The sequence below is a fragment of the Carassius gibelio genome, chromosome A8, assembly GCF_023724105.1.
Source record: "Carassius gibelio isolate Cgi1373 ecotype wild population from Czech Republic chromosome A8, carGib1.2-hapl.c, whole genome shotgun sequence".
In the NCBI taxonomy this organism is placed as follows: domain Eukaryota; kingdom Metazoa; phylum Chordata; class Actinopteri; order Cypriniformes; family Cyprinidae; genus Carassius; species Carassius gibelio.
Genome location: NC_068378.1, coordinates 1,554,705 through 1,579,834, shown reverse-complemented (window position 1 = coordinate 1,579,834; position 25,130 = coordinate 1,554,705). Strand labels below are relative to the sequence as shown.

The 25,130-nt window shown below is 42.6% G+C and overlaps 1 protein-coding gene across 4 annotated transcripts in view; it reads left to right on the top strand.

The window, feature by feature from the left end:
• The window catches only part of LOC128019191 (cytosolic sulfotransferase 3), a 34,796-nt gene extending 11,926 nt beyond the window's left edge, over nucleotides 1-22,870 (top strand). For 3 of the 4 annotated variants that reach the window (XM_052605292.1, XM_052605290.1, XM_052605291.1), the window contains exons 4-8: nucleotides 17,606-17,712; nucleotides 19,990-20,116; nucleotides 20,262-20,359; nucleotides 20,484-20,658; nucleotides 20,747-22,869. In XM_052605292.1, the coding sequence (XP_052461252.1) occupies nucleotides 17,606-17,712; nucleotides 19,990-20,116; nucleotides 20,262-20,359; nucleotides 20,484-20,658; nucleotides 20,747-20,859 (620 nt within the window). In that variant the 3' untranslated portion in view covers nucleotides 20,860-22,869. Of the gene's footprint in view, nucleotides 1-17,605; nucleotides 17,713-19,989; nucleotides 20,117-20,261; nucleotides 20,360-20,483; nucleotides 20,659-20,746 lie in introns of all 4 variants that reach the window. The other variant, XM_052605293.1, reaches the window with a different exon arrangement.
• The last annotated feature ends 2,260 nt before the right edge of the window (nucleotides 22,871-25,130 follow it).

The window sequence follows — 25,130 nt, the reverse complement described above, 5'->3', positions numbered from 1 at the left end:
CATCGTTAATTCCACAGACTAACCTATCCCGCAACATGTCCTCCAGCACTGCCCTGAACTCACAGTGCTCAGATAGCTGCCTCAGTTCCGCCACAAACTCCGCCACTGTCACTCCTGACTTGCGTGAATGCGTGTGAAACTTGAAGCGCTGCACAATCACCGAGGGCTTGGGATTGAGGTGATTTTGCACCATCTCCACAATTTCTTTGAACCCGATCTCTCCCGGTTTCTGCGGCGTTGCAAGATTTCGGATCAATCTGTACGTTTTAGCCCCGCACACACTCAGGAGGATTGATCGTTGTTTCTCCTCATCCACAATGTCATTAGCCAGGAAAAAGTGCTCCAGTCTCTCGACATATTCCACCCAGTCACCATCCTTCTCGGAAAACTCACTGAGCGAGCCGACAGTAGCAGCCATAGCTTTTGTTTAATTATTTGCCAACTTCTTCACTGCCGAACCGGCTGACTTACTGGAACATTGGCTTGGTTATTATCGGTTTTAATCCTCGTCGCCAGTGTGATAACCCGAGTATTTAAAGATGCACGCAGACACTGCTGTTTATCGTCTTTACTAAACTCAGCAGCAAAAAACAGAAACTGGTTTGCAAAACGGCAACAACACATACACAAAACATCCGGTGTGCAACAACTTAACTAGGACCGGGGGGAAGCAAAATAACAAACAAACATTCCGGGTTTCACCCCGGCCTACACCGCCAATAGTCCCTCTGCAACAACAATCATTTTATGTATGTAGCCTATATAATAATAATAATAATAATAATAATAATATTAATAATAATAATAATAATTATTATTATTATTATTATTATTATTTATTTTTTTACAATGAATTATCTTCTTTTTAAATTACTTTTAATTAGCTGTAATAAATCAAATACACTGCTGGACAATAATCAATCATTTGTAATCTATATTGTTTTCCTAATGGCAATTTTATGTTTGTTTTATATACTAGGCTACATTTAATTAGCAATTATTAAATTTTTCTACACAGAATAAGGTAGAAAATATACTTTATAGTTTCTGTACTGTAATAAATGTCACTGCATCATTCATAAATTTTTTGTGTTTTTTTTTTTAGTTTCATCAGTTCATTCTGCTTTTATTAAGTTTAGCTGCAGATAAAGCCTGGCACGTCAATGAGAGCGAGATCGCTTCTCTTTCAGTGTGAAAACGTCTACATCTCTATTTAACTTTTCCTCTCCATCAGCGAATGATTCTGAGAGAAAACGCGCCAGATGTCTGTTTGCTAATGAAACAAACATTACTTTCATGCATCTGATTATCAGATAAATCTCGCGCTCTTATTTCAAGGTCGTTGTGGTTAATTTTAACAGTTTCCTTCATATATTCGGTTCATCCGCATTGTTTAAAAACATTTATCATTCAATGGATCTGTGCGTATGATTTAGACACTTACATTTCTGCTCCGTCCATGCAATAAATACAGCTGTCGACGGCTCCGGCACTGGCCACGAGTCCTATAGATCACACGTCAGCTGCGTCAGAGATGAACAGAGCGCGAGAGCAATCCTGTGACAGTCTCAGGCGGTAAACGGTGGAGCGCGTGAAGGACAGATAAGAGGCACGATTCACGAACACTCTTCAAGGTCTCCATTAATTGGTGCGTGTAGTCATTTAATGTGTATACATTTTGAAAGCATTGAATCGCTATAGAAATCGCGATTCATTCGATTCTTAGCATTTTGAATCAATTTCTGTCCAAGATCGGTGATTCACGATTCAAAAATCATGTTTCAAGATCGATGCATATGAATCGACAGGGTTTGTAATCGATGCATCGTGAAAACGAGTGAATCGTTACACCCCATCCTCAAACGAACATGGGCAGACTGCTTTCTTGGTAAAAGCAGCTTATGTCTGTGAGGTTAGCCATAGTGACACAAACACATATTTGAAGTTGCCAGTGGCAGCATCTATCGATCTACTTAGGAGGATAGAGCCGCTCAATGTAAGGTGGGGCACTAATCCTTACATGTTAGACACAGATCGAAGTGCAGTGCGAAGAGCTAGTACACAGGCTCTGTATCAGTTAGTTTCCAGGCTTCATCTGTTTCTCCCTCTGAGGCTGCTGCTGGTGCTAGGCACTCATTACACAATGGTGTGGGGGATATTTTCTTGGCACACTATGGGCCCCTTACTACTAACCGAGCATTGTTTAAATGTCACAGCCTTCCTGAGTATTGTTGTTGACCATGTCCATCCTTTTATGACCACAGTGTAGTCTGATAGCTACTTCCAGCAGGATAATGCAGCATGTCACAAAGCTCAGATTATCTCAAACTGGTTTCTTGAACATGACAATCCAAAAGCAACTGGAGTTCACTTTACTCAAAATGATTAAATTTGGAGTTCACTTTACTCAAATGGCCTCCACAGTCACCAGATCTCAATCCAGTAGAGTAGCTTTGGGATGTGGTGGAACAGGAGATTCACATCCTGGAGGTGGCCCTTGTTTCTCACATACAGTATGTGACATCTCCTGTCTGGACCTGGTAGCTGTTTGGCTGTGGTACTCTTACTATTAACATTCCCAATCTGTCATATACCCTGTCTGTCTGTATTCTCACTGTATTCTGTCCTGCTTGCAATAAGGCCAAGGGTCTGGCTGACCTGTCATTATTTGTATTTTCCCTTTGTCTGGTACATGTTAGAGCTACCTGGACCTGCGTTTCTACCTTTAGCACATGGCTTAGCCTGGTTATAAAGGTCACATTGGTCATCTTTGGGAGCTGGTCTATATCAAACCAGCCAGAGTGCGAGTTAACAAGCACCAGTTGTTCTTCCCCCCTCCCCTCTCAAAAACGTCCACTGCTGTAAGGTCCCATGGCAAGTCTGGTATATCATGAAATTGAAAGGGCTCCTTTATTTGGTGTGGTCTGAGAGCATTACAAGGAACAAGGATTACAAGGAGCGCACATGGATATTTAGTTTTCAACATCCTGGTATTTGCTGGGCCAAAACATGGTTTCTCTGGCCCTGCGCTTTGTTGCTTCTAGGCCCGGGTGCCCTTGATGCAGCTTTCTGGTATAATAGTGTTGCAGTGGGTGGGGAATGACAAAACGCTGACCACGGAGCAGTGGGCCATTATCAACTGTAAGTTCATTCCTTATGGCATAGAATTGCCTCAGGTCATGTGGCAGCTTCTTTGATGAGTCAGGCTAGCCCACAGCCATGACCTCAGATAAACGCCTGCATAGAAAGTCTGCCTGTGTCTCCTGTCTCAGTTCCTCAATTCTACTTGAGGAGTTGGCTTCCACTGTCATGACATCATAGTCCTCAGTAGTTCCGGCCCAGTCAGTGGAGGACAGGTGTGCACATGCATGCGTCTGCTAGGTATAGCTCTTTGTCTCTCTTGTAGACGACATTGAGGTTATTATAATGCTGCAACTTAAGCATCATCCTCCGAAGGTGTGCAGGGACTCAGTGTAGTGGTTTTTTTGGAATAGTGATGAGGGGCTGATGATCCGTTTCGATGGTCACTGGACGGCCATATATGTAGTCGTGGAATTTCTGACAAGCATAAACAAGGGCCAGGAGCTTCTTTTTTTTTTTAGCTTAATGCGACTCATTCTCTGTAAGTGCTCTTGAGGCAAACTCCACTGATTTGTTGCATCTGTCTTTGCAGGGTCAGGCTTAATGCCCTGGTCAGTTAAAAGGTAACCCACATATGAAACCCTCAGACACCAATAAACAAGAGTTGTCAGGGTTGAGCTTAAGATTTACTGAATTTTCAGCAGATCATACTCTTCTCTTGTGCTTCCCCAAACGAGGATGTCATCAACAACAATTATGCATATAATAGACTTCACTTCCCGTGGAAATTCCATAGGGCATTCCGAGGAAGGCATATCGGGCTGTCAGGGTCATGAAGGTGGTCAGCTTTGATGAATCCTCACTGAGTGGCCCCTGCCAGAATCAACACTTTGCACCAAGGATGCTGAAAATCTTGGCTCCTGGCATGTCAGCGATCACCTGTTCTACTGTTTTCGTAGGATGATGTGGTCAAGGCTCAATACACAGTCTTATGGCACCATGTTTTTTTACATGCAGCCACCATAGAAGACACCATAGAAGCCAATGGCACGTTTCTGGGAGCACATATTCTTGGTTACCTAATTAACCCAGCCTAAAAATCCTTTAACGGATTTGGATATTAGAAGTATATTAGTGTGTTATGTGTAAGTCAGGTTAAAGAGATGGGGTCTTTAATCTAGATTTAAACTGCAAAAGTGTGTCTGCCTCCTGAACAATGTTAGGTTTGTTATTCCAGAGTTTAGGCGCTAAATAGGAAAAGGATCTGCCGACCACAGTTTATTTTGATATTATAGGCAAGGCAAGTTTATTCATATAGCACATTTCGTACACAATGGTAATTGAAAGTGCTTTACATAAAAGAAAGTAAAATAATCATGAAGAAAAATAATAACAAAAATAAAACAAGCAATTTTAAAACTTTTAGAATTATTAAAAACAGTTATAAAATGATTTTACATAAAAAAATAAAATAAAATAAAACAGTGAAAATATAGTGCAATCAGTTCGGACATTGCACAGTGTTCATTCAATAAATGCACAGCTAAAAAGATGAGTTTTGAGTCTAGATTTAAATGTGACTAGTGTTTTAGCACATCAGATCTCTTCTGGAAGCTGATTCCAACAGCTGGCAGCATAGTAACTAAAGGCGGACTCCCCTTGTTTTGTGTGAACCCTTGGTATTTCTAACTGACTTGATCTGAGTGCTCTGTTAGGTTAGGAAGTGACATTCAGCCAAGTATGGTGACCCATACTCAGAATTTGTGCTCTGCATTTAACCCATCCGAAATGCACACACACAGAGCAGTGAACGAACACACACACACACACACACACACACACTGTGAGCACACACCCGGAGCAGTGGGCAGCCATTTATGCTGCGGCGCCCGGGGAGCAGTTGGGGGTTCGATGCCTTGCTCTAGGACACCTAAGTCGAGGTATTGAAGGTGGAGAGAGAGCTGTTAATGCACTACCCCCACCCACAATTCCGTCAGGCCCGAGACTAGAACTCACAACCCTTCGATTGGGAGTCCAACCCTCTAACCATTAGGCCACGACTTCCCCCCCTTCCTCACGACTTTCAGTGAACATATCTGCAATATATTTCGGTCCTAGGTCATTTAGTGACTTACATACAAGTAAAAGTACTTTAAAATCAATCCTAAATGTAACTGGAAGCCAGTGTAAGGACCCTGAGGACTGGTGTGATATGCTCAGATTTTCTGGTTCTAGTCAGAATCCTGGCAGCAGCGTCCTGGATGAGCTGCAGCTGTCTAATGGTCTTTTTGGGAAGGCCGGTGAGGAGCCCATTACAATAGTCCACCCTGCTGGTGATGAAGGCATGAACAAGTCTTGACCGGAAACAAAACATCTAATTCTTGCAATGTTTTTTAAATGATACTATGCTGATTTAGTTACTGCTTTGAAATAACTACTGAAACTAAGGTCTGTCTCCAGAATCACACCAAGATTGCTGACTTGATTTTTAGTTGTTTGACCCCTAGAGTCAAGGTATGCATTCACCGTGAACACTTCATCTGTGTTTCCAAATGCAATGACTTCAGTTTTATCCTTATTTAACTGAAGATAGTTCTGGCACATCCAACTATTAATTTCACCAATTCATTGGCAGAGGGAGTCAATGGGGCTGTAGTCATTTGGAGATAAGGCTAGGTAAATCTGGGTATCATCAGCATAGCTGTGGTAGGCAATTTGGTTCTGTCTCATTATTTGACTTAGTGGAAGCATATACAGGCTAAACAAGTGCGGTGCAAGAATTGAGCCTTGTGGTACTCCGCATGTCATGGACGTCCACTTAGAATTATGCTCTACTATACTCACATAATAGCCTCTCCCTTCTAAGTATGATCTGAACCATTTGAGTACCATCCCAGAAAGCCCGACCCAGTTTTCTAGTCTCTCTAGTAGTATGTTATGATCGACAGTGTCAAACGCAGCACTGAGATCTAGCAATACCAGCACCGATATTTTGCCAGAGTCACAATTTAAGCGAATATCATTTATTATCTTAATGAGTGCTGTGATGGGGTTGGAAACCAGATTGAAAATTGTCTAGGTATTATCAAATTGCCAGAGTTTTGAGAACGCAGCGGACATGGAGGATTATAATGTAACAAGAGCTCGTTCAAGTACTGAGGTGCTGAATACTGAAACCATTCAGGACTTTATAAGTAATAAGCAAGATTTTAAAATCTATACAATGTTTAATAGGTAGCCACTAGCCAGTGTAGTGTTTTGACAGAACCGGGCTAATATGGTCATACTTCCTGGTTCTAGTAAGAACTGTAGATGCTGCATTTTGGACTAGCTGGAGTTTGTTTATTAAGCATGCGGAACAACCATCCAATAAAGCATTATAATAAGTCATAAATGCATGGATTAACATTTCTTCATCTGACATTGAGAGCATAGGTCATAATTTATTATATATTTTTGAGGTTGAAAAATGCAGTTTTACAAATGCTAGAAAAGTTGCTTTCTTAGGAAAGATTGCTATCAAATAGCACACCTAGGTTCCTAACTGATGATGAAGAGTTGACAGAGCAGCCATTAAGTCTTAGACAGCATTCTAGGTTACTACATTTTAGTGAGAGTTTTTAGGTCCTATAATTAAAAATTATAAAATTATAAATATAATTATAAAAACTTCTGATATGATAAGTATGATTTAAACCATACTAATGCACTTCCATTAAAGCCAACAAAGTTTTCTAGTCTATCCAAAAGAATGATGTGGTCACTAGTGTTGAACGCAGCGCTAAGATCCAATCTTAATTATCTTCAGTTAAATAAGGAAAAAACTGAAGTCATTGCATTTGGAAACAAAGATGAAGTGCTCACGGTGAATGCATACCTTGACTCTAGGGGTCAAACAACTAAAAATCAAGTCAGGAATCTTGGTGTGATTCTGGAGACAGACCTTAGTTTCAGTAGTCATGTCAAAGCAGTAACTAAATCAGCATAGTATCATTTAGTGTTGAACGCAGCGCTAAGATCCAAGAGCGCTAATAAAGAGATACAACCACTGTGAGGAGTGGGGCAGGACCGAGAGCCTTGGGAACGGGTCAAGGCCAGTGGAGTGATTGGAAATGAGCGACACCTGTGCCACTCACCGGTCTCGAGACCCACGGATAAAGAGGAGTTACGACAGAGGAAGATGAGAGAGGAAGGAGGGACACACTCACCGCTATGGTGAATCCACGGTGCCATCGAGCAGGGCGAAGCAGTCGGCAGCCATGGACGCTTCAATGCGGTGGGCTGGAGTGAGTTGCAGGGGGGACGGACGAGTTCGCTGCCAACCACCCGATATGTGGAGGGATGGCTGTCGTCGTGAGGGAGTTGAGGAGTCACCGTTTTTTTCTCATCTCTCCCCTCTCTCGTCTCTGTCGCTCCTCATCCTTCCATCTCCTTTTCTCTTGCCTCATCTGTCTGTCCTCACCACCAGGTACCCACGGCCACCGTGAATGGTACCCCAGGAGGGGGGAGGGAGTAGTAGAGCACAGTCTCGTGGGTATCCCCAGGCCTGCGAGGGGTGATTGGGGTATGTGACGAATGAGGCAGTGGAGTGATTGGAAATGAGCGACACCTGCGCCACTCACCGGTCTCGAGTCCCGAGTCCCGCTCGCGAGTGTTTGTGTGCGGCAATCATCCATGTCGGACTGTTTTGTGTTTATTTTATCATTAAAGATTTATTTAAATGTTCGCCGGTTCCCGCCTCTTTCCCGTCCACACAAACTGTGTTACAACCACGATGAGATAATAAGAGCAGGTTATTTGTAATTCTAAGGAGACCAGTCTCAGTACTATTATACAGTCTAAAGATAATGTAAAAGTCCAGAAGATAAACATCAACACCCAACAGGTCATTGCTGAAAGGGCTGGCTGTTCACAGAGTGCTGTATAAAAATATATCCATAGAAAGTTGAATGGAAGAAAAGTGTGGTAGGAAAAGGTGCACAAGCAACAGGGATGACCATAGCCTTGAGAAAATTGTCAAGAAAAGCTGATTCACGAACTTGGGAGCGCTTCACAAGGAGTGGACTGAAGCCGGAGTCAGTGCATCAAGTCACCACACTCAGACGTCTTCTGGAAAAGGGCAACAGCTTTCAAATTCCTTGAACCAACCCACTCCTGAACCAGGTGTAAGAAGAAAAAGAACTGGACTGTTGCTCAGTAGTCTAAAGTCCTCTTTTCAGATGAAAATAAATTTAGCATTTCATTTGGAAATCAAGGTCTGGAGTCTGGAGGAAGACTGGAGAGGCACAGAATGCAAAGTCCAGTGTGAATTTTATTGTTAAAGTCAGTGTTGATCCATTATATTTATAAACTCCAAAGTCAATGCATCAGTCTACCAGGAGATTTTGAAGAATTCTTCCATCTGCTGACAAGCTTTATGGAGATGCTGATTTCATTTTGCAGCAGGACTTTAGCACTTTCCCACAGTGCCAAAACCACTTCCAACAGAGACAAGAAGTGCAAAAACCAAAAACAAGGAGCCCAGGAGGGAGGTGGGCCGGCAAGGAATCAGGGGGAGGGACGGAGGGCCAGGTCCATAGAGGGAAACAGAGAGAGCAAAAGAGCAAAAAACAAAAACAAAACAACAACAAAACTCAAGTTCAGGAAGGAACATAACGTTCAGTGGCCCAGGGCCGAACCGACAGGGCAGTAATCCAGAGAGGAGCAAGGTGGAATTGGAGCCATGCGCAGAAGACCACAGCATCCGTGCGGTCGAGACAGAAGCCCACCAGGGCGGCACAGAAGACCACCGCATCCATGCGGTCGAGACAGAATCCCACCCAGGTGGCGCAGAAGACCACCGCTGCCGTGCGATCGAGACAGAAGTCCACCCGGAGCGGCGCAGAAGACCACCGCATCCGAGCGGTGGAGACAGAAGCCCACCAGTGTGGCACAGAAGACCACCGCACCCTTGCGGTCGAGACAGAAGCCCACCAGGGTGGCGCAGAATACCACCGCATCCGTGCGGTCGAGACAGAAGCCCACCAGGGTGGCGCAGAAGACCACCGCATCCGTGAGGCCGAGAAAGGAGCCCACCAGGGTGGCACAGAAGACCACCGCATCCGTGCGGTTGAGACAGAAGCCCACTAGAGCGGCGCAGAAGACCACCTCATCCGTGAGAGGCCGAGACAGAAGCCCACCAGGTCGGCGCAGAAGAACACCGCATCCGTGCGGTCGAGACAGAAGGCGCAGAAGACCACCGCATCCGTGCAGTCGAGACAGAAGCCCACCCGGCCGGCACAGAAGACCACCGCATCCGTGCGGTTGAGACAGAAGCCCACCAGGGCGGCACAGAAGACCACCGCATCCGTGAGGCCGAGACAGAAGCCCACAAGGGTGGCACAGAAGACCACCGCATCCGTGAAGCCGAGACAGAAGCCCACCAGGGCACCGCAGAAGACAACCGCATCCATGAGGCCGAGACAGAAGCCCACCAGGGCGGCACAGAAGACCACCGCATCCGTTAGGCTAAGACAGAAGCCCACCAGGGCGGCGCAGAAGACCACCGCATCCGTTAGGCTAAGACAGAAGCCCACCAGGGCGGCGCAGAAGACCACCGCATCCGTGCTGTCCCGTGCTGTCTGGAAGTTCAGTAGAGACAAGGAGGGGCTCTGGTAGTTCAGCCAAGACGAGGAGAGGCTCTGGTAGATCAGCCGAGATGTGGAGAGGCACTGGTAGTTCAACAGAGACGTGGGGAGACTTTGGTAATTCTGTGGTGTTTAGACTGGATTCAGAAAGATCAATGATGACTTGACTCTGCTCATGAAGATCATTGGTGACTTGACTCTGCTCATGAAGATCATTGGTGACATGACTCTGCTCATGAAAATCAATGCTGACTTGCATTTGTTCATGAAGATCAATGGTGACTTGCCTTTGCCCATGAAGAACACTGGTGACTGGACTTTGCCCATGAAGATCAATGGTGAGGTGCCTTTGCCCATGAATATCAATGGTGACTTGCCTTTGCCCATGAAGAACACTGGTGACTTGACTTTGCCCATGAAGATCATTGGTGACTTTCCCTTGCCCATGAAGATCAATGGTGAGGTGCCTTTGCCCATGAATATCAATGGTGACTTGCCTTTGCCCATGAAGAACACTGGTGACTTGACTTTAGCCAAGAAGATCACCGGTGACTAGCCCTGACTCTGGAGTGTCAACGATGACTTGACCTGACTCTGGAGTGTCAACGGTGACTTGACCTAACTCTGGAGTGTCAACTGTGACTTGATCTGACTCTGAAAGGTCAACATGAACCTGACTCAACTCTGGAGGGTCAACGGGGACCTGACTCGACTCTGGAGGGTCAACAGGAAACTGACTCAACTCTGAAGGGTCAACTGTGGCTGTCATCTTGTGCAGAGGTGCTGGACAAGCAGCCATCTTGTGCCATGACTCTGGACTATTGGCCATCTTGGGCAGTGGCGCTGGGCTGGTGGCCACCTTGTGCTGTGGCGCTGGGCTGGTGGCCACCTTGATCTGTGACACTGGACTGGTGACCACCTTGTGCTGTGGCACTGGGCTGGTGGCCATCTTGCACCATGGCGCTGGGTTGGCGACCACCTTCTGCTGTGGCGCTGGGCTGGCAGCCATCTTGTGCAGAAGCAACTGCTCAGGATTTGTTGTGAAAACCTGGCAACCCTGATCTAAACGCATGTGCTGGAAATATGTACTACTAATTACAGGAGCGTCTTTACTGATGAGATGAGCATTAAAATAGGATTCGATTTTTTGCACAGCCCTACTGAAATTTCATTCATCCGTGGCAGGACAAGAGTGGGCAAAGAAGACATTTCAGCCAATAAGAATCTCCCTTGACTTCAGTGAATTCAAACATATCCTTGAGATATGCACTATCACCTATTTTAGTGGTCATCTTCCACCTCGAACCAACTGCTGCGTGAGCGTATGTTGGCAGAGAACTCGCGTAGTCGCGCATTCTTTTTGTCAAAAGAAAACCAAATTTTTCATTGGTTTGTAAAATCAGTTTAATAAATACTTGAAGCGGGCATGGCGAAATGTATCTGAGTAAAAAGTAAACTGTCTTTAATAAAGTAATGGAGTAAAAGTGAAAGTAGATGCAAATAAAACATACTCAAGTAAAGTACAGATCCCCGAAAAAAAATACTTAAGTAAAGTAGCAAAGTATTTTTACTTCGTTACTTACCACCACTGCAAAAGTAAACACTCAATTTTCAGTTAAAGGCAGTTCATCATTGAATTCTGTGATATCATCAACCAGCTAAATTCAGTTTAAATAGTATCTTTGCAATCACTGGATATTATATAGACACACTCACATCAAATGCCTTTTCGCATCACAAGTGTAAGGAGAAAAAGAAACCGCGGGAGTGAAATCACCTCAGTTTTGAATGCACCGGGTGAGTGCACAAGCTAGCATGCAAAAAAAAAAAGAAAAGAAAGAAATTAATTAAAAAATATGAAAGTGACGTGACATTCAGCCAAGTATGGTGACCCATACTCAGAATTCGTGCTCCGCATTTAACCCATCCAAAGTGTGTGTGAGTGTGTTTATATACACACACACACACACACACACACACACACATGTTGGTATATGTGGTTTATGGGGACTCTCCATAGGCGTAATGGGTTTTATTCTGTACAAACTGTATTTTCTATTGCCCTACCGCAACCCTATACCTAAACCTAACCCTCACAGGAAACTTTGTGCATTTTTGGATTGATTCTGTATGATTTATAAGCGTTTTGAATTACGGGGACACTAAAAATGTCCTCATAAACCACCTCCTCATTGTAATACCTGTGTCATACCTATGTCATTATAAAAAATTGTGTCCTCGTTAACCACATAAACAAGCTCACACACACACACACACACACACACACACACACACACACACACGGAGCAGTGGGTAGCCATTTATGCTGCGGTGCCCGGGGAGCAGTTGGGGGTTCAATGCCTTGCTCAAGGGCACCTAAATCATGGTACTGAGGGTGGAGTGAGCACTGTATGTAGCTGTGTCCAAATTCATGGTCTGCATCCTCCTTAGGATCATTCCTACCCGGTTGAAGGAGGATGGGTCCTCCGACGACCGCAAAAACCGGAAGTCGGTGTTTGTGAATTTGGACAGCCTACCCTTCTTTCAGTTCCCTCCCTTACCCATTGCTCATATCCTGTCGCCTAGCAACCGTGACAGCGCTAAGCAAGACGCGGGTGAAGAGCTCATCGTTCTCTCCCTGGAGCTTTATAAACACTTCTGTCTGCTCTTTCGTCCTTAGAAGCGTTAAAAACAGCTTCAATCACTAACAAATAAGCTGTGTGTAAGGGGATATTCACACAGGTAGTAAGGAAGAAGCTAGTTTATGAAAGTAAACTTTTTTTTTTTTTTTTTACATATACACGTACAAATGTAAAAAAAAAAAATGCTTAACGCTAAAACAAAATGCCTAACTAGAAAAACACTGAAAATATATATTTTTGAAAGCCAGTTTTTAAAAAACATCGAAAATAATACTCCTGCCCCACTCCGCTACCGCTCGCTTCGTCCTGCCGAAAATAATTATGGGATAGGTAGGACGCGAAAGGATCCACCACACCCATCCTTCCAATTCAGGGAAAAGGAGGACGCATTGGTGGGCTGCATTTGAAGGATCCTACGAATTTGGACAGCCTTCGTCGCGGCGCTGTGACGTAACATCCTTCAAATGAGTCCTCCGAAGGATGTAGACCCTGAATTTGGACACAGCGTATGTGTCACGGGTGACTGTGACGGGGCGGACCAAAAATGAGGAAGATTAGTTCCGGACCATATATCGCAAACACCGCCGCTTCCGTGAACGCCGATGAACCCAAATCAGCGTGTTATTGGGAACAGGTGTCTTGTTGAGCGTGGCGATCACTGATTGGGCAATTCGGGGAAGAGGAAACACATAAATAGGGCATCAGAAACACAGGAAGTGTTGGTGATTTCCAGTAGTTATTGTGGGTGCAACGGAGCGGAGGAGAGAGTTGAAGAGAGAGTGTATGGTGTACTGTGGAGCTTGGCAAAGAGAGATACACACAGGGCTGAGTATACGAATATCTTTATTGGAGCATTGTGTTCAGATGCATTGTGTGATGTGAAGTTAACACACATTGAAGATCTGCTAGGATTGCAGGAAGGAGATTGTGCTGCCAGTTGTGTCGGATGTCGGTTATCTGGAAGAGAAGTGGAAAGATCCAGTGTTAATGGAAGTGTGAGTACACTGAAATATTCATCGTGTCAACAGTTATTTTGCAAGTGTGGAATATCCATATACCGCTTGTGAGTTATGACCAGTGTGAGCGGCCCCACCGTAATAGGATTGGTGGGTGAGCTGGAACCAGCAAAAAAGGAGTCTGGTGCCTTGTCGTGGCTGTGACGTTTCCTCTGGCCGTCTGCTGCATCGGTGCCCCCAACTCCAGGAACTAATCCCCGGTCCTATGTGGTTTTGACCCTAATTCACTGTGAGTGTGTGGAGTGCAGTGGGTGAGTCCTTTTCTTTGCTGTGTGTACACTTGAAGTCTGCAGTGTCGTGCTGTCATGTCGTCAGTAATCACCCTCTAGGCTGGGAGAGAAAACCCTGTGGAGAAGAACGTGCACCGGTGTTGTGAGACGACCGTCTTTTATATACATGCCCGCTCGTGGCTTTGGACCCCTACTCCGCCGAGTGGTAACGTGTCAACAATAGCAAGTAAGGAACAGTGTGCATATTGTGGGGGACGACGACTGAGAGAAGTGTTGGCTGCTATATGAACATCCAGCTGTGTAGCCCCTGTGTATGAATACCTGTTTGTGGAGTGCTTTCAGAGGTTCGCCCCTGTCTAGATCTCTGGTCCGTTGTCTGGAAGAGAGGAGAGGGAAGCGTTCGAGTCATTCCTGAGGTACATACCCGGTGGCACAAACCTACCTGAAGTCACCCAGCGTGGTGGCACCAGCTGAGGCCGTGGAAGGCCCAACGTGCAGCAACTTCAATCTGTACTCCTATCCACTCTTAATCAAATTTGAGAGGTAGTGCGTCCTTCTCCATATATTCACTGAAGCTAAGTACATTTGTGAAGGAACCCTGTCTGTCTGTTACCAGTCCTACAGGCCTGAGCTTGAGGCTCTGAGTCGTCGTGGGAGTGTTTCCACGGTTGGAGGTGACCGTGTTGAGTGTTGGTCTGGGAAGTCTGCCTCCATTCAGTATTGTCACTGTATACCCACCTGCATGCCCAGAGCAAAGCTCCAGTTGCCCCTGTATACCTCTCTGTACGCCTAAAGCTAAGAGCCAGCGTATTGTCCTTGTATACTCATCTGTACGCCTAAAGCTAAGAGCCAGCGTATTGTCCTTGTATACTTGCCTGTATGCCCAGAGTCAAGCTCTAGTTGCCCTTGTATACTCACCTGTACGTCCAAAGTAAAGACCCAGTTGTCCTTCTGCATACTTACCTGTATGCCCCGAGTGAAATACCGGTGCATCGCCCTTGGATACTCACCTGCAAACTCCATCCATAGGGTTTACCTGGACGAAAATCAAAGTTAAGGATTGTGTATCTTTCTTGCATATTTAACTATCCACCGAAGGCCAAGACCCCAATATATTCACCTGCATACTTACCTGTGGACCTTTTAGGTGTTTCCAACCGCGGACCCAGAATCTCGTGGTGAATGGCGTCAGGTACACACCCCACCCAATTCATCAAAATTACTTACCTTCTTTGCTCTGCGTGCAGGGACTGGAAGGGCCCCACCGACGGTTCTCCTGCAGGAGAAACACAAAGGCATTACTGAGAAAAACCCTGTTGAGTCACGTGCAGCAAAGGACACAGATTACTGACAGGCTTACCTGAGAGTCCCCATGACAGAGTCAGAAGCGACTCGGACCTATACTCTCTGGCCCCGAGAGTGGATTTTAGATTCCCTTTTCCCTTCCCTTCACACCTTTTAGATAATTTAAATAAAGTTTGTTTTAATTATACCCACTTTCTCTCGTCTGTCTGGTCATTGGGGTGTTCTTGGGACCTCCTCGAGGTGGAAACTAGGGAGGGGCGAGACTCACGACATCTGTGGTCCGCTCCGACCTGTGACATATGCATTCCCCCCACCCACAATTCCTGTCGGCCCGAGACTCGAACTCACAACCCTTCAATTGCGAGTCCCACTCTCTAACCATTAGGCCACAACTTCCCCATATATATATATAGATAAATAAGTGACGGTCTGCTGCGTGAGATCACGTGAGACGCTCCCTCTGGCATGATAATCTTAATAATATCTTGCAGTGTGTGATGTGTCACAAAATCATCAAATCTTATAGTGTGTGTATGTCTAATATTTGAGGGAAGATAATCTGCAAAGATTCTCCTCATGTGTGTGCTACAACCAGATTTCAAACTCGGTTATGATTTTTAAACTCCTATAGTGTGAGACAGGCTTTAGAGGAGCCACTGTTTTGTCTTGAATATAGGATATTAAAAGAATACGGATGTTAGAAAATGCATACCATCCTAACGAGAGGCCAACATTTTGGCAAATTTCTTAACATCAACATTGAGAAAGCTAATAGGCCTGTATGAGTTACATACTGTAATGTTGGGTCCTCCTTCCCATCTTTAGGCAATACTTAACGCAAGGGGCAGCATACCTAGATCCAAGGATTTGGTACAGGAGGTTTCTTAGATTGTAACAAATTAATTGACTCAGTAATATCCTCTAAGACAATGGGTCTTACTTGATTTTGACACTAAAAGAAAATAGAATCAACCCCAGGGAAGTTGATATGCCTTAGAAATTGTTTCATTTCTTCTGAATGGTCTGAAACTTCCGTTTTATACAGAAGATGATAAAAGTGTTTAAAAGTCAAATTAATCTCCACCATATCTGAGGTTAATGCACCATTGAGCTGCACAATTAGAGTAATAAAGCACAAAGGTGCTTGCTTGTGAAGCTGATGGGCCAGGATTTTCCACATTTGTGTAACAAAAGTGTCTCTACCTCACCTGTGGATAACAGATTGAATTCTGCCTGCAAATTAAGCCTTTGTTTATAGGGCTATGAGCATATTGGTAATCGAAATCTTGAATACTGGGATTGAAGTGTCTTCATAGGTTAGTATAACCATTCTGCACCATGAACTCATGGTCTGTGACATGGCAGAGGAAGCTTTCATAACAGTACTTGTTTTATCCAAATCTGGATCAATAACACAGTTTAGATCTCACCCCAAATATCAAAATATGTGTGTTCAGAGCTGGGATTTTGACAACAAATTTTGATCAAAAAGAGTGTTCTCAAAGTTTGGGGCATATACATTTACCAAAACTACTGGTGCTTGTCAAAAAAATAAATAAATAAGTAAAAAAAAAAAAAACAAGGAAGAGGAAATCAGAATCAACGATCAGCCAAAAACACCCATCTTCAATCTTTATTTGTCCTTCTAACTTCAGCACAAAAAAAGACTTGCACTCTATTCATTTACTATTTGCTTTTTTCTTTAGAAAAAAAAAAACTAACACTAGCTTTCAAATTTTTTCGTATTCTATCTTTTTTTCGTTTTATTTATTAAATTATTTTTAAAACCCTTGCTACGTGTTCTGCGTTAAGCTAACTGAGACTTGTTATAGCACTTGCATATCATTGCTCTCTTGTTGATTTTGATTGCTTCCATTGTCTTTATTTGTAAGTTGCGTTGGATAAAAGTGTCTGCTAAAATGACTTAATGTACATGATACAGAGCTTGTTTCAATGGGTTAGTCATGGCAAGTTTTTTTCCCCAGGAGAAGTGCTCGGATCCAGATAAACCCTCAGCACATTTTGCTTGAACTTCACCTCATGTTTTCTGTCCCATCTTAAGCCATGTTCTCCTTTCAAATATAGGTTTCAAAGATAGGTTTTATGTACTCTTCAAAGACTTCCAAGACTGGTACACATTCTACTTTACAGACTATTTAAAGGATAAAAAAGGAAAACACAAGGGATCAACCAATTTTTATTTTTTATTTTTTAACATCGGTTTACAAATTGAAGTCTTTCCTTGTTTAAATTAGCATTTATATGAGACATGATAAATTGCAGTAAGTTGTACTGTTTCTTTTTCTGGTGTTCATTCATGTTTATTTTGTGCTGAAGTAAAGTAGAAGTAAAGCAGAAGACATGATTAGGTCACTTGCCACTTGAACTGAGGAGGCTAGAGTGATTGGTCATGCCACAAATAGCATCAAAATGACATTTATTGTTCATTTATTGTGACATTAATCAACCATCAGTGTTTTGGAAATTGACTTTGGTCCTACAAAACTATTTCAGGCTGAACTTAAAAATTACTTTTTTTATTTAAAAATATCATTACAAATTCTTTAAAATATTTCACCGAATTATCTACTCCTACATTGTTGACTTGTGCTTTGTAAATTGTAAGTCCATTACTGGGTTTTGAAATGATAGCACACAATGATAGCAATGACACTTCAAATTTAGAACAACATCCTTTTTATCAGTTACAGGCACAGAAATGGCAGATAGTCTGACCACCACTCCTCGTCTCATCAAAACTCATTTACCTGTTCAGCTAGTACCCAAGTCCTTCTGGGATCAGAACTCAAGGGTAAAGTACTGGGGATTCTTTTGATTGTATGATGTGACTACTACTGTAGCTGATATGTAATTCAATCTGCATAGGTCTGACTGTATATTAGCTTCATCATTTTCTCATTTGTACTTTAAAGGTAAGCTTGTGAAATAGTTCATGACTAAAAGTAACTATTTTTAACTTGATTTCTTTGAATTGTAAATATGTGTAAATAAGTATAAAAAGTAAAAAATAAAATAATAAGTGTAAAAAATCTACCTTAAACACTACCCTTGTAATCGACAAATAGCAGATGGGGACCAGTTTGGGAATTTTTTTTTTAAAATAGACATGTTTGCAGTTAGGTTTGGAACTGGTAGTAGAAATTAAACACTGCAGATTTAATAAAAGTGAAGAACTGTAGTTCTGAAACAAATGTTCTGAAATTGTAACTCTGATTAAGACAAAACATGTCATGTATTATGACATAATAATATATATATATATATATATTGTGACGAGTCAGCTGCCTCCTCCCTGATTATCACCGGCACCCCGTCCTAAATCGCCGCCCTTCACCAGGCTCCCGACTGGAGTGGGTGTGTGAGAGGAGGGGCGCTGGACGAGTCAGGGCTGGCGGCGTGTGATGGGGCACACCTGAAGGAAGTGGAGCCTCATTACCGCCGCTGTTTAAAAGCCCAACGCGCCTCTCCTCAGGAGACCGGTCTCTTCCCCGTGCATGCACGCTGGTGTCCTCGTGGGTCCAGGAAGGGAGCGTTGAGGGACTCCCGCGCCACCAAGACGTGAGCTGCCGGACCCGCGATCCGGAGGAGAACCGCACCCGTTTACACGGCCGACGGGCCAGGATGCCGGGCCGTCCATCCCCTACCAGCGCCGCGGCCAATGAGAGAGACGCGGCCGCTAGGAGAAGCCGCCGCCCCTCGCGCCCCGGACCTAGGAGGGGATCGCGTGCGGCCGCCGGACTCCGCCCCTTGCCTGGACCCTTCCTCGGTGAACACTGCCCGACCCACACAAACCCCGCAGCACAACGAGGACACCAGATTCCCTGTTATTTTGGACACTTTCCCCCTTTGGCCACTTTTATTCCCTTTGTTTTATGATTTCTGTTAATAAAAGCCTCTCCGAGGCCTGACGCCACGCCCACTGTGTCTGTCTTGTGCTCCTCCCGTGACACTGGTGGAGAATGTGGGCAGGCGGAGCCTAGACAGCGCAGTTGGGAAACGTCTGGTGACGTCACCCCCTCTCGCTTGCAAACGTTCGTGAGAACCCAGATTGGGACGGAGGAAAACTGGGGACAGCCTCCCAGCCACACAAGGGGTAAGTGACTTTTCCATTGTCATTTTACCCTGTGGTTGGTTGAGGCTGTCACTAAAACCCGGTTTCTCTGTCCCTGTTCTGGTGCGCTGCGAGGGGGAGGACCGCCCGGAGAGGAAGCCCCGCCCACTCCGACCGTTTGGAGCCTGGTTGAGGATGGTAGCACTCCCGTGTGGGCGGCGCCCTGATGACGGGGATGTCGCTTGGGAGGGGGAATGTGACGAGTCAGCTGCCTCCTCCCTGATTATCACCGGCACCCCGTCCTAAATCGCCGCCCTTCACCAGGCTCCCGACTGGAGTGGGTGTGTGAGAGGAGGGGCGCTGGACGAGTCAGGGCTGGCGGCGTGTGATGGGGCACACCTGAAGGAAGTGGAGCCTCATTACCGCCGCTGTTTAAAAGCCCAACGCGCCTCTCCTCAGGAGACCGGTCTCTTCCCCGTGCATGCACGCTGGTGTCCTCGTGGGTCCAGGAAGGGAGCGTTGAGGGACTCCCGCGCCACCAAGACGTGAGCTGCCGGACCCGCGATCCGGAGGAGAACCGCACCCGTTTACACGGCCGACGGGCCAGGATGCCGGGCCGTCCATCCCCTACCAGCGCCGCGGCCAATGAGAGAGACGCGGCCGCTAGGAGAAGCCGCCGCCCCTCGCGCCCCGGACCTAGGAGGGGATCGCGTGCGGCCGCCGGACTCCGCCCCTTGCCTGGACCCTTCCTCGGTGAACACTGCCCGACCCACACAAACCCCGCAGCACAACGAGGACACCAGATTCCCTGTTATTTTGGACACTTTCCCCCTTTGGCCACTTTTATTCCCTTTGTTTTATGATTTCTGTTAATAAAAGCCTCTCCGAGGCCTGACGCCACGCCCACTGTGTCTGTCTTGTGCTCCTCCCGTGACAATATATATATATATATATATATATATATATATATATATATATATATATATATAATTTTTTTTTTTTTTTCACTTATTTCAGATTGTGTATGTAGCACGTAATGCAAAAGACAATGCTGTTTCCTACTTTCATTTTGATCGAATGAACATGGTACAGCCTGAACCAGGGGACTGGAACCACTTCTTACAGAAATATATGAAAGGAAAAAGTAAGTTAAACCTATATATATATATATATATGTGTGTGTGTGTGTGTGTGTGTGTGTGTGTGTGCGTGTGTGTGTGTGTGTAAATTTCTAATATACAATCCCTACATTAAGAGGCTCTGTTTTAACATTAACAATTTCTCATCAGATGTGTTTGGTCCTTGGTTTGACCATGTCAGTGGATGGTGGGAGAAAAAACAGACATATTCTAACCTACTGTACTTGTTCTATGAGGATTTGGTTGAAGTAAGTTAAACTGAATATGAAGTGACATATTCAATTTAAGTGAAGTGACAATCTTTAAAAATTTTCATGAATTGACAATCTTAGAAATCAATGTTAAATGTGTATTTTTCTTTGTCTTTTCCAGGACACTGGACGTGAGGTGGAACGTTTGTGCTCATTCTTGGGTGTGTCCACTTCAGTTGAAGAGAGGGAAAAAATAACAAAAATGGTTCAGTTTGACGCCATGAAACAGAACAAGATGATCAACCATGAAACAATCCCTTTCATGGACTTCAAGATCTCACCCTTCATGCGAAAAGGTTAATAAACCACTGAATTATGTCATTTAATTCTTCCGAGTTCTGTCATTTCATTTGGATTTTATCTTATTTTTTTGTGTTCCAAAAGGTAAAGTAGGAGACTGGAAAGGTCACTTCACTGTGGCACAAAATGAAAAGTTTGATGAGGTCTACAAACAGAAGATGAAGAATACCACACTCAAGTTTCGCACTGAGATTTAATATTTGAGTTCTAGATCTTTTTGATTGTTACTGATATTGATTATTAGAAATTGATTGTTAGAGATAAAGTGTACATCTTTCAGGACATAAATAGAATAACCTCTGAAGTTTTTTAACCAGTGGTAGACTAAGGGCCAGGTTTACTAACAGCACCAGTGCAAACCGTCTTTTGGGGTTAAAATAGTACCATCAGGATTTACTAAAGATGTACAGTGAAGAATAAGCTCTGAAATGGCGTGGACACAGTTATTTTTGTGCCTGACTTTATTGAATATGCATTTGTTGGAATTTTCTTTTCAGACACAAAATTTATGGGAGGAGATTATTAAAATTAATCGTGCAACGTAATTTACTAAAATTTTCGCTCGTCAAATTACTGGGATTTGCCCATATTATTTAACACCACAAAAAAGTATGACTTAAATGTTTTGCATGTTCAATGGCTGCATTGGTCGATATGTTAATGAGATGTTGCGTCTTTGTTCTTTGTTCTGTTAATTTGCGTTTGTCATTTAATCATGGAAATTTCCATGCCCAATCTGCACTGTTTTGGAATTGCGGTTTCTTGCTATTTTCCCCTGTTTAGTAAATCTGGTCTACTCCACTGCTACCCTCACTGCCAACATAATACCTAACATAGCAGAGAGCCCTTAAAATGGAAAATCTAAATTTCTGATCAAATTTGGCACTAGAAAATGTGGATATTAGGATATTATCCTTAACTCCAAACATGTTTGGATATATTATTAAGTCAAGAGAATAATATCTTATTATCGTCCATTTAGGTTCTCACCAAACATGTGTTATATGAGAGTTGGTCTGACAGCTAAGACCGAATCGGACAAGAATCAATCTGATCAGTGGCTTGATCCACTTGTATTGATCATACTTACTTATAATTTGTTTCCTTTTGGGATAAAATGTTATTTATCAACCCTGTTGATAAGACACAAAAGCTTGGTGTTATATTATTATTATAATTATTACTATTTTATTCAAAGAAATATGTTCATCCTAAATCCAGATACCTAGGGTAGAATATTTCATGTATTAGAAGTATTAGAAAAAAATGAGATTGGGAAAGATGTTTTGCAACTGGTCAAAACTGGAAAATTTACCATCTTTATAAAAATCCTTTACCGAGGTCACCTCCACAGAGAAAATAACTTACCTTTCTGGTCAGGCAGAAATGTATGATTGCCACATTTGGGCAGGTTCACTGAAGGACATGCAATATTCTTAGTAGCCCTTTTAAAATTTTCTTAAAAATTTGAATGGAGCTGAGCACAAAAACTAAATAAATAAATCTGGCACTGGGAATTCCTCAAGGAAACATAATTATATATATTAAAAAAAAGAACAGCTGCAAGGGAGCTATACTGAAACATAACTAAGCTTACAGTCACTGAGGAGACACTCCAGACCCAGTATTCGCATCTTGATCTCTGCTCTGCCAGAACATCATAGCCCTGGCATTAAGAGCCCAGTAATAATTTAGAAAAACTGGTAGTGCTATACCAGTCATCCCCTTAGGCTTCTGTGTGTGGACCTTAGAGATTCAATGTGCTCTATATTCCCTAATAAATGGCAAAATAATCTAGCTGTCTGAAAAAGAATGAAGCTAATATATTGTCAGCTTCTGAAAAAGAAAGACAAAATGAGGCAGAGAGACCAATTTTAGTAGCATTGACCAATTCAAGACAACATAAGACCTCTCCACTTTTCAATGGATAATTTTAGTTTCTTAATGGCTTCAGTGAAACTAAGATGTTTTGAATTAACAGGAATGACTATACCTTAGTACAGTCATGGGCAACTTTTTTGGCAGTGACATACATTTTGTGTTTTGCAAAGTTTGCAAGTTTGCAGCTTCAGCTGTTGCGGTGTTCACTCACATTGTTTCTAGTTTGTTGTGTAGTGATCAGATGCATTTTAAATAATTGCTAAAATCTTAACTGGCCAAAAAAGTAACTTCTAAAAAAAAAAAAAAAAAAAAAAAAAAAATTTATATATATATATATATATATATATATATATATATATATATATATATATATATATATATATATATATATATATATATATCCTGATTTTTTATCCTGACACAAAATAACCAGCTAACATTAATTGACTAATCATATCAGCAGCACATTTGACAGTGTGAATGAGTATTAGTCAGTTAAAATCACTATCATTCTAAATAGATTATAAGAGCAAACTGATTGCTAGAAAAGGAGCGAAGAAGTGCTTCCAATCAATGGTTTTGGCATGAGTAAAGAATTGTATTAAAACATCCTTTGTTACATTTTTTATTTTTCAAATACTGCAATATATGCCTGGTCCATGTATGGCTATATATTGATACATAAATATAATATGTATTAGCTTTATTGAAACATGTAATTAATCTCTCTTGCACAAGATTAATTCATGGGTTTCCATATTGGTGAACACATTCAAACATTCATTGGTCCATATTTATGTACATTTAAACACAGCAATAATTAAATACATACATTTCCTCCCACTTTCCATCAAGTTTGTTATTGTGTGTAAATACTTGAATAAAAATAAAATGATTCAACAAAACTGACATAAAAGTTCACACACATTTGATGAACCAATAATAAAAGATAATAAAGAGCACCTGAACAGAACAGGGGTCAATATCAAGTCAAAAATTACATTTAGGTGAATTGCCCTAAAGAGGGACACTGCCTAATGTGTTCAAAATCACATCACCTCTCAAATAATGTTCAATGTTTTGGTTACATATCGCAATATGTCACAGAAATCTGAAATGCAAAAATGTCCCACATTAGGGCAATTCACCCTACATTTATTCATTTAGCAGATACTTTTAGCCTAAGCGACATTGGTTCAGACATTTTTTTGATTAGTACAAGTTAGAACAGGGACTGATTAAGGTACAGAAAAAGCATAGTTTTTAGTATTATTAAGATGCAGACAGGTGCTCACAGATGATGTTTGATTGCACATGATGAAAATCCAGCCAGAAGAGGATTGCAATAGACCAGTCTAGAAATGACAAGGTTCTGGACAAAAAGTTGAGCAGTGAGATTTTATTTCACTCTTCCACCAAGACACATGCAAGTTTTAAACTAATCTGAGGTTGCATATGTGTCACAGTGCCTGGTTGGTGTATCCCTGGGTGTCAACTAGAGATCTCACTTCCCCGTATCGCAAACAGCTGTTCCCACTCACATTGTTTGCACCTGCCTATATATACCCTGTTTGTTTCTGTCATTGTTATGGAGTCCTTGTTTAATGTCACCCTGTTATGTCATGTTCCCTGGCTTATGTTCGTGTTTATTATTTTGGACTGCTTACGTGGATTTTGACCTTTGCCTGGCTGGATTAATGATTCTGGATTACCCTAATAAACACTGCGTTTGGATCTACCTGTTTGTGTGCGTTCCGTGACAATATGGTCACATGTGGTCTGTCATTAGAAGGACAATCAGCTGTCCTTCCTGCATCCTTTAACACCGTCTTAGGCATCTTACATTATGGACAATGGAGTTTGTTGTTCTGGCCACATCTGCAGCAGGACGATGACATGTTCACACAGGTTATCAGAGACCTGGGCATCTTTCTTCTGGTGTTTTTCAGAGTCAGTAGTAAGGTCTCTTTGATAACCTGAGTTAATTGAACTGTGACATTAATTTTCTCCTGCCTATAAACCATATATGTCTTAAGGACTGTTCCACATTTGCATGTGTAAAAAATTTTTAAACCCTTTTTTTAAATAAAGATATGTAATGTTTATTTGGAATGTCTTTAAAATACAGTTTCCTGAGGTTTTTTTTTTTGAGTTTGTACATTATGAAGTGTATTTATTGATTATACAATTACATTACAATATATAAGTAAATTCATTGTCACATATTTTTCAATGTGTGAAAAGCGGCAGTTCCTTATGCATGTAATACAATGTAATATATTAACACAATATATTATTCTCTTTATGTTATATACATTAAGAAATTTAATGTACAGTATAAATAGTTAATATATAAGAAAATATATTTTATTTGTATAAAAGGCTGTAGCCTCATATTTGATTGGCAAGAAGCTTGTTTCCCTGTCTCCCAGATCAAACTGCTTCTGTTTGAGTTAACACATTAGAAACCTGATCACTCAAGAACGAGTTGTATTCATATTTTAATTTAAGAATAGTGTTATGATCACAAAGATTTAGATTTGGAAAGCACTTGTTCTAAATATAAAAGTATAGTTTCTATCCCGGA